We start from the raw sequence: 13,700 nt of genomic DNA, 5'->3' as shown, positions 1-13,700 counted from the left end.
AGTACAACTCCCATCCAGGAGAGGATACAGCGGACCCCGGAGTACAACTCCCATCCAGGAGAGGATACAGCAGCCCCCGGAGCACAACTCCCATCCAGGGGGTGATACAGCGGCCCCCAGAGTACAACTCCCATCCAGGAGACGATACAGCGGACCCCGGAGTACAACTCCCATCCAGGAGAGGATACAGCGGCCCCCGGAGCACAACTCCCATCCAGGGGGTGATACAGCGGCCCCCGGAGTACAACTCCCATCCAGGAGACGATACAGCGGCCCCCGGAGTACAACTCCCATCCAGGAGATGATACAGCGGCCCCCGGAGTACAACTCCCATCCAGGAGATGATACAGCGGCCCCCGGAGTACAACTCCCATCCAGGAGAGGATACAGCGGCCCCCGGAGTACAACTCCCATCCAGGAGATGATACAGCGGCCCCCGGAGTGTAACTTCCATCCAGGAGATGATACAGCGGACCCCGGAGTACAACTCCCATCCAGGAGGAGATACAGCGGCCCCCGGAGTACAACTCCCATCCAGGAGACGATACAGCAAACCCCGGAGTACAACTCCCATCCAGGAGGAGATACAGCGGACCCCGGAGTACAACTCCCATCCAGGAGGAGATACAGCGGCCCCCGGAGTACAACTCCCATCCAGGAGAGGATACAGCGGACCCCGGAGTGCAACTCCCATCCAGGAGAGGATACAGCGGCCCCCGGAGTACAACTTCCATCCAGGAGGTGATACAGCGGACCCCGGACTACAACTCCCATCCAGGAGAGGATACGGCGGACCCCGGAGTACAACTCCCATCCAGGAGACGATACAGCAGACCCCGGAGTACAACTCCCATCCAGGAGACGATACAGCAAACCCCGGAGTACAACTCCCATCCAGGAGGAGATACAGCGGACCCCGGAGTACAACTCCCATCCAGGAGAGGATACGGCGGACCCCGGAGTACAACTCCCATCCAGGAGATGATACAGCGGACCCCGGAGTACAACTCCCATCCAGGAGATGATACAGCGGCCCCCGGAGTACAACTCCCATCCAGGAGATACAGCGGCCCCCGGAGTACAACTCCCATCCAGGAGACGATACAGCAAACCCCGGAGTACAACTCCCATCCAGAAGGTGATGCAGCGGGCTCCGGAGTACAACTCCCATCCAGAAGGTGATGCAGCGGGCTCCGGAGTACAACTCCCATCCATGAGATGATACAGCGGACCCCGGAGTACAACTCCCATCCAGGAGAGGATACAGGGGACCCCGGAGTACAACTCCCACCCAGGAGATGATACAGCGGACCCCGGAGTACAACTCCCATCCAGGAGATGATACAGCGGACCACGGAGTACAACTTCCATCCAGGAGATGATACAGCGGACCCCGGAGTACAACTCCCATCCAGGAGATGATACAGCGGACCACGGAGTACAACTCCCATCCAGGAGATGATACAGCGGACCACGGAGTACAACTCCCATCCAGGAGAGGATACAGCGGACCCCGGAGTACAACTCCCATCCAGGAGAGGATACAGCGGCCCCCGGAGTACAACTCCCATCCAGGAGAGGATACAGCGGGCCCCGGAGTGCAACCTCTGCACCCCACTGACTTCCTGTGCCCAGAGACAGCACCCCCTCTGCACCCCACCGACTTCCTGTGCCCAGAGACAGCACCCCCTCTGCACCCACAACTTCCTGTGCCCAGAGACAGCACCCCACCGACTTCCTGTGCCCAGAGACAGCACCCCCTCTGCACCCACAACTTCCTGTGCCCAGAGGGAAGAAACAATATCAAGCAAGTGAACCATACTATTCCTGTGCCCAGAGACAGCACCCCACCGACTTCCTGTGCCCAGAGACAGCACCCCACCGACTTCCTGTGCCCAGAGACAGCACCCCACCGACTTCCTGTGCCCAGAGACAGCACCCCATCTGCACCCCACCGACTTCCTGTGCCCAGAGACAGCACCCCCTCTGCACCCCACCGACTTCCTGTGCCCAGAGACAGCACCCCCTCTGCACCCCACCGACTTCCTGTGCCCAGAGACAGCACCCCCTCTGCACCCACAACTTCCTGTGCCCAGAGACAGCACCCCATCTGCACCCACAACTTCCTGTGCCCAGAGACAGCACCCCCTCTGCACCCCACCGACTTCCTGTGCCCAGAGACAGCACCCCCTCTGCACCCACAACTTCCTGTGCCCAGAGACAGCACCCCCTCTGCACCCCACGACTTCCTGTGCCCAGAGACAGCACCCCCTCTGCACCCCACGACTTCCTGTGCCAAGAGACATCACCCCCTCTGCACCCCACAACTTCCTGTGCCCAGAGAGAGCACCCCACCGACTTCCTGTGCCCAGAGACAGCACCCCCTCTGCACCCCACGACTTCCTGTGCCAAGAGACAGCACCCCATCTGCACCCACAACTTCCTGTGCCCAGAGACAGCACCCCCTCTGCACCCCACCGACTTCCTGTGCCCAGAGACAGCACCCCCTCTGCACCCCACCGACTTCCTGTGCCCAGAGACAGCACCCCATCTGCACCCCACCGACTTCCTGTGCCAGAGACAGCACCCCCTCAGTACCATACGGATTCCTCCCATATCTGAGCCAATCACGGAGCAGCAGCGGCTCGTTACTTTGAGGGGGAGATATTGGAGAGGAATTAGAGAAGAGAATGAGATGCCGAGAAGAGGAGTCCATAGAAAGGACAATACAGATGATTATACGGCAGATATACGCAGATCGGCGGGATCTCTGGGGGCGCGGCCGGCGGTTCCCCCGAGAGGGCCCAATGTAGACGCAGGATTATCGCCCCTCGCTGACCCTCTCCGCTCCTCGTATTCCATGGAAGGATTTTTGTGTCTTCCCCGAGTTCCATCGATCATCTTCTCTCCCTCTGTGCCGATCCTCGGCTCTCCGCTGCTTTTCTTCATTGCAGAATCGATAATCATTTAATTACGGACGCGGCGGGCGCTGAATAAGAAGTCCGCTGGGAACGCGGTGCCAACAGTATGGAGATCTAAATGCAGTTCTTCCAAGTACTACGCCGGACTACTGCCAACGGACTACGTGAACGATCGATAAAACCGATCCTTTAACAAGTCACCTGAAACACGAGACTTCCCGATTCCAGGCGGGTCTCCACCGGCAGACCGGCGGACCGCGAGGAGTCACTCCGGCGAGATGACATTGATTTTCCCCGATCTTTCATTTCTCTCGCAGAGAAGCGTCTGAACCGATCGTCAGATCTTCTGCCACGCGGCTCTCAATCACAGGGAGGACGTCCGCGCTCTGATCTCACACGCCAGAGAGTCCCGACCTACCAATGCGGATTATTGTGTGCAATTTGTTACTCACAGGGACCAAAACACTTCAAATGGCGGCATTTCATCCCTCGCCGTCCCTTCCCGCGCACGCTCAGCGCCGTCTACATCTAAACCGGTCACAAGTCCCGACAGCGGAAAAAATAATTCCACCGGCTCAGGAGTTTGAGGTTCTCATTCTGCAACAGTCCAACACATGTGGAAGGATTCAGGGAGGAGTGTGCAGCCACTTCCCCTCCCCTCAGCAGTGATTGGGCCAGCACCAAGGTGGGAGGGGCTGCTAACACTATATTCCCAAAAGTATTGGGACGCCGGCCTTCACACACTATATTCCCAAAAGTATTGGGACGCCCGCCTTTACACACTATTAGCTAGATTCAGGATGGCTAGCGCATAGTTGCGGCGGCGTAGCGTAGCTTGTTTACACTACGCCGCCATAAGTTAGCGAGGCAAGTACATGATTCACAAAGTATTTGCCTGCTAAGTTACGGCGGCGTAGCGTAAATGCGGCGGGCGTAAGCGCGCCTAATTCAAAATAGGCTAAGGGGGCGTGTTTTATGCCAATTTGGGTTGACCTGACGTGATTGACGTTTTTTTGGAACGGCGCATGGGCCGTCCGCCTACATATCCCAGTGTGCATTGTGGCAAAGTACGCCGCACGGGCCTATTAGTTTCGACGTGGACGTAAATGACGTAAAACCCTATTCACGGACGACTTACGCAAACGATGTAAAATTTTCAAATTTCGACGCCCATACTTAACATTACTATTCCAACTATTTGATGAAATAACTATAGGCCTGATAAGGCATTACGTAAACGGCGTATCTGTACTGCGTCGGCCGGGCGTACGTTCGTGAATAGGCGTATCTAGTGATTTACATATTCTACGCCGACCGCAATGGAAGCGCCACCTAGCGGTCAGCCTAAAAATTACACTTTAGGATACGAGGGTGTAAGACACTTACGCCGCTCGTATCTGAGCCTAATTTAAGCGTATCTGGTTACCAGAATACGCTTAAATTAGCGCCAACGCAAATTCAGACTTAGGCTGGCGTAGCTACTGATACGCCAGCCTAAGTCTCTCTGAATCTAGCTATATATTCCCAAAAGTATTGGGACGCCCACCTTTACACACACATGGACTTTAAAGGGGTTGTAAAGGTTAATGTTTTTCACCTTAATACATTCTATGCATTAAGGTGAAAAAACATCCGATGATTAGCGCCTGAGCCCTCGAAAGTCCCACGTCATGAACGCGCTTTCTTCTCGACTCATTTATTGGATGATTGATAGTGGCGGGGGCGGGGCCGAGTGATATAGTCGACGGCTATGACTGGTGACTGTATCACACGGGAGTGTACCTGCAAGATACCCCCTTGGGAGAGAGCTTCCCAGTAGGGGGGTTAGCTCTTGCAGGGGAGGAGCCGAGACAGCTGCCAAGGGACCCCAGAAAAGGAGGATCGGGGTCACTCGGTGCAAAACGAGCTGCACAGTGGAGGGAAGTATAACATGTTTGTTATTTAAAAAAAAAAAAAAAAGGAACCTTTACAACCCCTTTAATGACCTCCCAGTCTTAGTCCGGAGGGTTCAATATTGAGTTGGTCCCGCCCTTTGCAGCTATAACACCTTCACCTCTTCTGGGAAGGCCGTCCACAAGGTTTAGGAGGGTGTCTATGGGAATGTTTGACTATTCTTCCAGAAGAGAATTTGTGAGGTCAGGCACTGATGTTGGATGAGAAGGCCTGGCTCACAGTCTCCAAAGGTGTTCTATGGGGTTGAGGTCAGGACTCTGTGCAGGCCAGTCAAGGCCCTCCACCCCAAACTCGATCATACGTGTCTTTATGGACCTTTCTTTGTGCGCTGGTCCAAATCATTTGGTGGAGGGGGAGTTGGAGGGGAGATTATGGTGTGTGGGGGGGGGATTATGGTGGGGGGGGGGGGGAAGGAGGGAAGGGAGCCCCACTACATTGCCAGGCCCCCTAGGTTTGGAGACCCCTCTTCTCTTCTGCACCATCCGTCCCCCTCAGTTTGAGGACAGCACCCCCCTCTGCACCCCCACAATTTTTTCCTGCCGGCCCACTGAAGGGTTAATCAGAAATATCACGCCGCCTCGATTCACGCTACACTTTCCACCTCCCAGGTGTTCCGTTGTTTGGCTGCCATAGTAACGGGCGCCGAGCCGCACAAGTCCTCTCTCTGGAGGCGCCGCGCTGCCTTTATCAGCTGTAATTACGCCATGTACTAAAATCACGGCACGCAGAGATATTGTTGTAACCCGCCATGCAAGGCCGCGCTCCTTCCGCCAGAAGCGAAGCAGATCTTTCGTACGCGTCCCGCCAACGCAGACAGCGCAGCGATCGTAACCTGACCAAAGAGAGCGGGCCTGACAAAAGACCAGCAACCAATCAGAGCGAGAGCCTCAGATACCAACCATCAACTGGTGTCCAGAAGTCTGAATCCGATTGGTGGAATGATTCCCCATCTCTGTCCTCACTTTTTCCTTGAGCCCCTTACAGGTGTAATGCAAAAAATAAATAAATAAAACCGGGAGGGGGCCAGGGGAGGAGAGTGCGGTGGGCTGGGTCCGGGGAGGAGAGTGCGGGGTGCCGGGTCCGGGGAGGAGAGTGCGGTGGGCTGGGTCCGGGGCGGAGAGTGCGGTGGGCTGGGTTCGGGGGGAGAGTGCGGTGGGCTGGGTCCGGGGGGGAGAGTGCGGTGGGCTGGGTTCGGGGGGAGAGTGCGGTGGGCTGGGTCCGGGGCAGAGAGTGCGGTGGGCTGGGTTTGGGGAGGAGAGTGCGGTGGGCTGGGTTTGGGGAGGAGAGTGCGGTGGGCTGGGTTTGGGGAGGAGAGTGCGGTGGGCTGGGTCCGGGGGGGAGAGTGCGGTGGGCTGGGTCCGGGGGGAGAGTGCGGTGGGCTGGGTTTGGGGAGGAGAGTGCAGTGGGCTGGGTCTGGGGGGAGAGCGCGGTGAGCTGGGCCCGGGGAGGAGAGTGCGGTGGGCTGGGTTTGGGGAGGAGAGTGCGGGGTGCCGGGTTCGGGGAGGAGAGTGCGGTGGGCTGGGTTTGGGGAGGAGAGTGCAGTGGGCTGGGTTTGGGGAGGAGAGTGCGGTGGGCTGGGTCCGGGGGGGAGAGTGCGGTGGGCTGGGTCTGGGGCAGAGAGTGCGTGGGGCTGGGTTTGGGGAGGAGAGTGCGGTGGGCTGGGTCCGGGGGGGAGAGTGCGGTGGGCTGGGTCTGGGGGGAGAGTGCGGTGGGCTGGGTTTGGGGAGGAGAGTGCAGTGGGCTGGGTTTGGGGGGGAGAGCGCGGTGAGCTGGGCCCGGGGAGGAGAATATTTATGTCTCAGACAGCGGTGAGCGTTGGCGGGACGATCGATCATCCTGGGACTGCGATCCCTCATCCAGCGCACCGTGTGACTCCACAGCGATAATCTGCGAGCCGCCGCCGGGCTCAGGGAACGCTCTGCGTGTAATTAGAGTGAAGTACCAAAGCGGAACGTTATTAGCCGCTCGCGGTATTCGCCGTCTGTACAGAAAATTAACGATCGGCGCGTCTCTCCCGCCTCGTGTACTGTCATCCACAGATCAGGGATTTCCACCCGGACCGCTAATCACTTCCCCGCCGCTGTCATCCTCAGGAGGGAGGCGCAGAGCATCGCACCCATGTGACCAGCGCACCCGCATCCCCCGCCCCCCATACACGGATTTAACGTTTTTTATTTACGTTTCTAAAGCCGTTTTGAGTTTTGGTGTTTATTCACCAACAGAGAAAAATATCAGTTTTATATCATTTGTTGCTACATTTTTCAGCTTTTATTAATTATTAATATTTTTTTTTGTATATATATATTATTTTTTTGGGGGGGGTTTAAGGTTATGGTTAGGGGTTCATTTATTTATTTTATTAGGGAAGAGGGAAGAATTGGGGGGTTAGGAGTTGGTTATTTTATGATTATTATTTGTTTTTTATTTATTATTAATTTGTATTTAATTGTTGCATTTGAGCCGAAAAATACTAAAAAACACCGAAGCCAAGCATTTGGTATCATGAGGGGCACCCCCCCCCCCCCCCGAATGTTGCAGCATCTCATAGTTTTGGGGTCACGGGGGGACCTGTAATCCTGCCCCAGCTTGAGCGCCTCATAATTATGGAGTCTTTGGGGATATTCTGCAGACATCAAGAAAGTGAGCACCTCATTTTGGGGTCCTAATGGGAACCTGCAGACCCCCCCAACAATCTAGGCACCTCAATGGGAACCTGCAGACCCCCCCCCCCAACAATCTAAGCACCTCAATGGGAACCTGCAGCCCCCCCCCAACAATCTAAGCACCTCAATGGGAACCTGAAGCCCCCCCCCCCCCAACAATCTAGGCACCTCAATGGGAACCTGAAGCCCCCCCCCCCCCAACAATCTAAGCACCTCAATGGGAACCAGCAGCCCCCCCCAACAATCAAGGCACCTCAATGGGAACCTGCAGACCCCCGCCCCCAACAATCTAGGCACCTCAATGGGAACCAGCAGACCCCCCCCCCAACAATCTAAGCACCTCAATGGGAACCAGCAGACCCCCCCCCCCCAACAATCTAAGGGCCTCAATGGGAACCTGAAGCCCCCCCCCCCCATCAATCTAAGCACCTCAATGGGAACCTGAAGACCCCCCCCCCCCCCAACAATCTAGGCACCTCAATGGGAACCAGCACCCCCCCCCCAACAATCTAGGCACCTCAATGGGAACCTGCAGCCCCCCCCCCCAACAATCTAAGCACCTCAATGTGAACCTGCAAACCCCCCCCCCCCCCAACAATCTAGGCACCTCAATGGGAACCTGCAGACCCCCGCCCCCAACAAGCTAGGCACCTCAATGGGAACCGGCAGCCCCCCCCAAAAATCTAAGCACCTCAATGGGAACCTTCAGACCCCCCCCAACAATCTAAGCACCTCAATGGGAACCTGCAGACCCCCCCAAACAATCTAGGCACCTCAATGGGAACCTGCAGACCCCCCCCCCCCCCAACAATCTAGGCACCTCAATGGGAACCGGCAGCCCCCCCCCCCCCCCAACAATCTAGGCACCTCAATGGGAACCGGCACCCCCCCCCCCCCAACAATCAAGGCACCTCAATGGGAACCTGCAGACCCCCCCAACAATCTAGGCACCTCAATGGGAACCTGCAGACCCCCCCAACAATCTAGGCACCTCAATGGGAACCTACAGACCCCCCCCCCAACAATCAAGGCACCTCAATGGGAACCTGCAGACCCCCCCCCCCAACAATCTAGGCACCTCAATGGGAACCTGCAGACCCCCCCCCCCCAACAATCTAGGCACCTCAATGAGAACCTGCAGACCCCCCCCCCCCAACAATCTAAGCACCTCAATGGGAACCTGCAGCCCCCCCCCCCCCAACAATCTAGGCACCTCAATGGGAACCGGCAGCCCCCCCAACAATCAAGGCACCTCAATGGGAACCTGCATACCCCCCCCAACAATCTAGGCACCTCAATGGGAACCTGCAGACCCCCCCCAACAATCTAAGGGCCTCAATGGGAACCGGCAGCCCCCCCAACAATCAAGGCACCTCAATGGGAACCTGCAGACCCCCCCCCCAACAATCTAGGCACCTCAATGGGACCAGTTCTAGCCCAAGGCATTGTGGGAGTGAAGGCCGAGGGGACGCAGTGGGTGGGATCACATGACAGACGCAGTGGGCGGGATCAGCGGGTGTAATGTTCCTCCGATCGATCTTCCTGTGTGTGGGGGTACAATGTCTGTGGTGCACTTACCCTTCTCGCAGATCGAATTCGGCATTCTCCGGGGAAAGGTCGCCGGTCACCGGGTGTCGGAAGGTCGTCGTCCTCTGGTTGTGGCTGCGGAGAGAAGAAAATCCGGTGAGACTTTCTATGAGCATCTCAGAGAGTCAGATACCAATCCCATCCCCCCAACCAACCAATCCCATCCCCCCAACCGACCAATCCCATCCCCCCAATCCTCCCCAACCAACCAATCCCATCCCCCCAATCCTCCCCAACCGACCAATCCCATCACCCCAACCGACCAATCCCATCACCCCAATCCTCCCCAACCGACCAATCCCATCCCCCCAATCCTCCCCAACCGACCAATCCCATCACCCCAACCGACCAATCCCATCACCCCAATCCTCCCCAACCGACCAATCCCATCACCCCAATCCTCCCCAACCGACCAATCCCATCCCCCCAATCCTCCCCAACCAACCAATCCCATCCCCCCAATCCTCCCCAACCGACCAATCCCATCACCCCAACCGACCAATCCCATCCCCCCAATCCTCCCCAACCAACCAATCCCATCCCCCCAATCCTCCCCAACCGACCAATCCCATCACCCCAACCAACCAATCCCATCACCCCAACCGACCAATCCCATCACCCCAATCCTCTGTGATCGACCAATCCCATCACCCCAATCCTCCCCAACCGACCAATCCCATCCCCCCAATCCTCCCCAACCAACCAATCCCATCACCCCAACCGACCAATCCCATCACCCCAATCCTCCCCAACCGACCAATCCCATCACCCCAACCGACCAATCCCATCCCCCCAACCGACCAATCCCATCCCCCCAACCGACCAATCCCATCACCCCAATACTCCCCAACCGACCAATCCCATCCCCCCAACCGACCAATCCCATCCCCCCAACCGACCAATCCCATCACCCCAATCCTCCCCAACCAACCAATCCCATCACCCCAATCCTCCCTAACCGACCAATCCCATCACCCCAATCCTCCCCAAACGACCAATCCCATCACCCCAATCCTCCCCAACCGACCAATCCCATCACCCCAATCCTCCCCAACCGACCAATCCCATCACTCCAATCCTCCCCAACCGACCAATCCCATCACCCCAATCCTCCCCAACCGACCAATCCCATCACCCCAATCCTCAGCAACCGACCAATCCCATCACCCCAATCCTCCCCAACCGACCAATCCCATCACCCCCAATCCTCCGCAACCGACCAATCCCATCACCCCAATTTTCCCCAACCAACCAATCCCGTCCCCCCAATCCTCCCCAACCGACCAATCCCATCCCCCCAATCCTCCCCAACCAACCAATCCCATCACCCCAATCCTCCCCAACCGACCAATCCCATCCCCCCAATCCTCCCCAACCGACCAATCCCATCCCCCCAATCCTCCACAACTGACCAATCCCATCACCCCTATCCTCCCCAACCAACCAATCCCATCCCCCCAATCCTCCTGATTGGACACAGATGTGGATTTCTCCCGGACAGAAACATGAAATCCTCTGTAATTCCACGAATAGATCGGATTGGACGGAGATCGGTTGGGAGGGCGGAGATGAGATTTATCTTCTGTATGATATGAAGTTCTGGAATGCGGCTCGGTATGAATGACTCAGCCGGGGAGGGGGAGGGGAGGGGGGCCCAGCATGGCGCTCGCTCCTCGGCTGGCAGAGACACAACAACCAATTAAAGCTCCTAATTGACTGAAAATTACAGAAGATTCCGGAGGAGAAATATGTACAGAGGAGACCTTCCCACCCCCCCCCCCCCCCACACACAGAACTATGGGGGGACAGAGTGCAAGCTCTTATGGTGCAGAGACTCTTGTTCACAAATGTCTAACACAGATCAGCCCCTGCACCTTGCTACAAAAGTTACAATGTACAGTCTGATCACTGGGGGAGCGGAGGGGAGCCTGAGGAAATGACTCCTCCTCCTTTTACAAAGTTACAATGTACAGTGCGATCACTGGGGGAGGGGAGACCTGATGACATCATCTCAGCCTGGGCGGAGTCACTGATTGGAGGTGAAGGAGTTGGTGATGTATATTGTAGACAGGTCCTCTTATCATGGGAGGAGAATGAGGCGGACTCCCCCCCCCCCCCCACACCGAATGATTGGCGGCAGATTTGCCGGAAGAAGCAGATGGTGAGGATCGGTTGGAGGAGAAATCTGTGAATATTAATGATAAGTTTCCAGCCGGAGACGTTCCCATGGCAACAATAAACTGCGGATCAGGAGAGATATGAAGAGCGATCCCGCCAGAGGCGACTATATTAAATCGGGCCGATAACCCCGCCCCCCACACCTCAATTCTTCCCGCCCCCCACCATACTGTACTACGCCACGACCGAACATTCCATACGTTTGTACCATTAGAATCTGTGACAGAAGAACCAATCACACCTGTACTGCCCATCCCCCCGAACACACCATCCCCACTGTGAAACATGGTGGTGGCAGCATCATGTGGTGGGGATGCTTTTCTTCAGCAGGGACAGGGAAGCTGGTCAGAGTTGATGGGAAGATGGATGGAGACAAATACAGGACAATCTTAGAAGAAAAGACTTGAGACCGGGGGGAGGAGGTTGACCTTCCAGCAGGACACCGACCCTAAAGTACAGCCAGAGCTACAATGGAATGGATTAGATCAAAGCCTATCCATGTGTTAGAATGGCCCAGTCACAGTCCAGACCTAAATCCCATTGAGAATCTGTGGCAAGACCTGAAAATTGCTGATCACAGACGCTCTCCATCCAATCTGACAGAGACAGATATTTTACAGAGAAGAAGAATGGAGGAGAAATGTCCCTCTCTAGATGTGCAAAGCTGGTAGAGACCCCCCCAAAAAGACTTGTAGAGAAAGGGGAGTGACTCCGGGGGGCGCCATACAAATGCCCCTCCCCCCACACTTTTCACAGATTTATTTGTATCATTTTCCTTCCACTTCACAATTATGTGACACTTTGTGTCTCTCACATAAAATCCCAATAAAATACATTTACGTTCAAGGGGTATGAATACTTTTTCCTGGGACTGTCTATAGAGGGGTATGAATACTTTTTCCAGGCACAGTAATATAATAACGGATCGCCATGTGAGGGCGGCTCCTCCCCCCGCTGAGCGCCAAACAAGGTGAAACAACCAATTACCAGAATCAATGGCGGCCGAGTGTGAGGACACGATCCCCGCCCCGCAAAGGGCAACTGCTTAAAGGGCCGGTACGTCTGAATTACAGGTGAAACCTTTCAGTAGGGATTTTCTTGCACACAACTCACTTCCCTTCCGGCAACAACAGATCCCACCCCAGCAACAATAGATCCCACCCCGGCAACAATAGATCCCACCCCGGCAACAATAGACCCCACCCCGGCAACAATAGACCCCACCTCAGCAAATCTCAGCAACAATAGATCCCACCCCGGCAACAATAGACCCCACCCCGGCAACAATAGACCCCACCCCGGCAACAATAGATCCCACCCCGGCAACAATAGATCCCACCCCGGCAACAACAGATCCCACCCCGGCAACAACAGATCCCACCCCGGCAACAACAGATCCCACCCCGGCAACAACAGATCCCACCCCGGCAACAACAGATCCCACCCCGGCAACAACAGATCCCACCCCAGCAAACCTCAGCAACAACAGATCCCACCCCGGCAACAACAGATCCCACCCCAGCAAACCTCAGCAACAACAGATCCCACCCCGGCAACAACAGATCCCACCCCAGCAAATCTCAGCAACAACAGATCCCAGCCCAGCAAATCTCAGCAACAATAGATCCCACCCCAGCAACAACAGATCCCACCCCAGCAAATCTCAGCAACAATAGATCCCACCCCAGCAAATCTCAGCAACAACAGATCCCACCCCAGCAACAACAGATCCCACCCCAGCAACAACAAATCCCACCCCAGCAACAACAAATCCCACCCCAGCAAATCTCAGCAACAACAGATCCCACCCCAGCAAATCTCAGCAACAACAGATCCCAACCCAGCAACAACAAATCCCACCCCAGCAACAACAAATCCCACCCCAGCAAATCTCAGCAACAACAGATCCCACCCCAGCAAATCTCAGCAACAACAGATCCCAACCCAGCAAATCTCAGCAACAACAGATCCCAACCCAGCAAATCTCAGCAACAATAGATCCCACCCCAGCAAATCTCAGCAACAACAGATCCCACCCCAGCAAATCTCAGCAACAACAGATCCCAACCCAGCAAATCTCAGCAACAACAGATCCCAACCCAGCAAATCTCAGCAACAACAGATCCCAACCCAGCAAATCTCAGCAACAATAGATCCCACCCCAGCAAATCTCAGCAACAACAGATCCCACCCCAGCAAATCTCAGCAACAATAGATCCCAACCCCAGCAAATCTCAGCAACAACAGATCCCACCCCAGCAACAACAGATCCCACCCCAGCAAATCTCAGCAACAATAGATCCCACCCCAGCAAATCTCAGCAACAATAGATCCCACCCCAGCAAATCTCAGCAACAACAGATCCCACCCCAGCAAATCTCAGCAACAATAGATCCCA

The 13,700-nt window shown here is 55.8% G+C and overlaps 1 protein-coding gene across 5 annotated transcripts in view; it reads right to left on the bottom strand.

The window, feature by feature from the left end:
- Window positions 1–13,700, bottom strand: part of PLEKHA7 (pleckstrin homology domain containing A7) — a gene marked incomplete at its 3' end in the record, with an annotated part of 94,216 nt that overhangs the window by 60,220 nt on the left and 20,296 nt on the right. For all 5 annotated transcript variants that reach the window (XM_040334493.1, XM_040334489.1, XM_040334488.1 and 2 more), the window contains 1 exon segment: window positions 9,116–9,199. In XM_040334493.1, the coding sequence (XP_040190427.1) occupies window positions 9,116–9,199 (84 nt within the window).

Source organism: Rana temporaria, assembly GCF_905171775.1.
Source record: "Rana temporaria chromosome 11 unlocalized genomic scaffold, aRanTem1.1 chr11x, whole genome shotgun sequence".
Classification (NCBI taxonomy): Eukaryota; Metazoa; Chordata; class Amphibia; order Anura; family Ranidae; genus Rana; species Rana temporaria.
The sequence above is the reverse complement of the archived record's forward strand: the minus strand, read 5'-3'. Positions and strand labels throughout refer to the sequence as shown.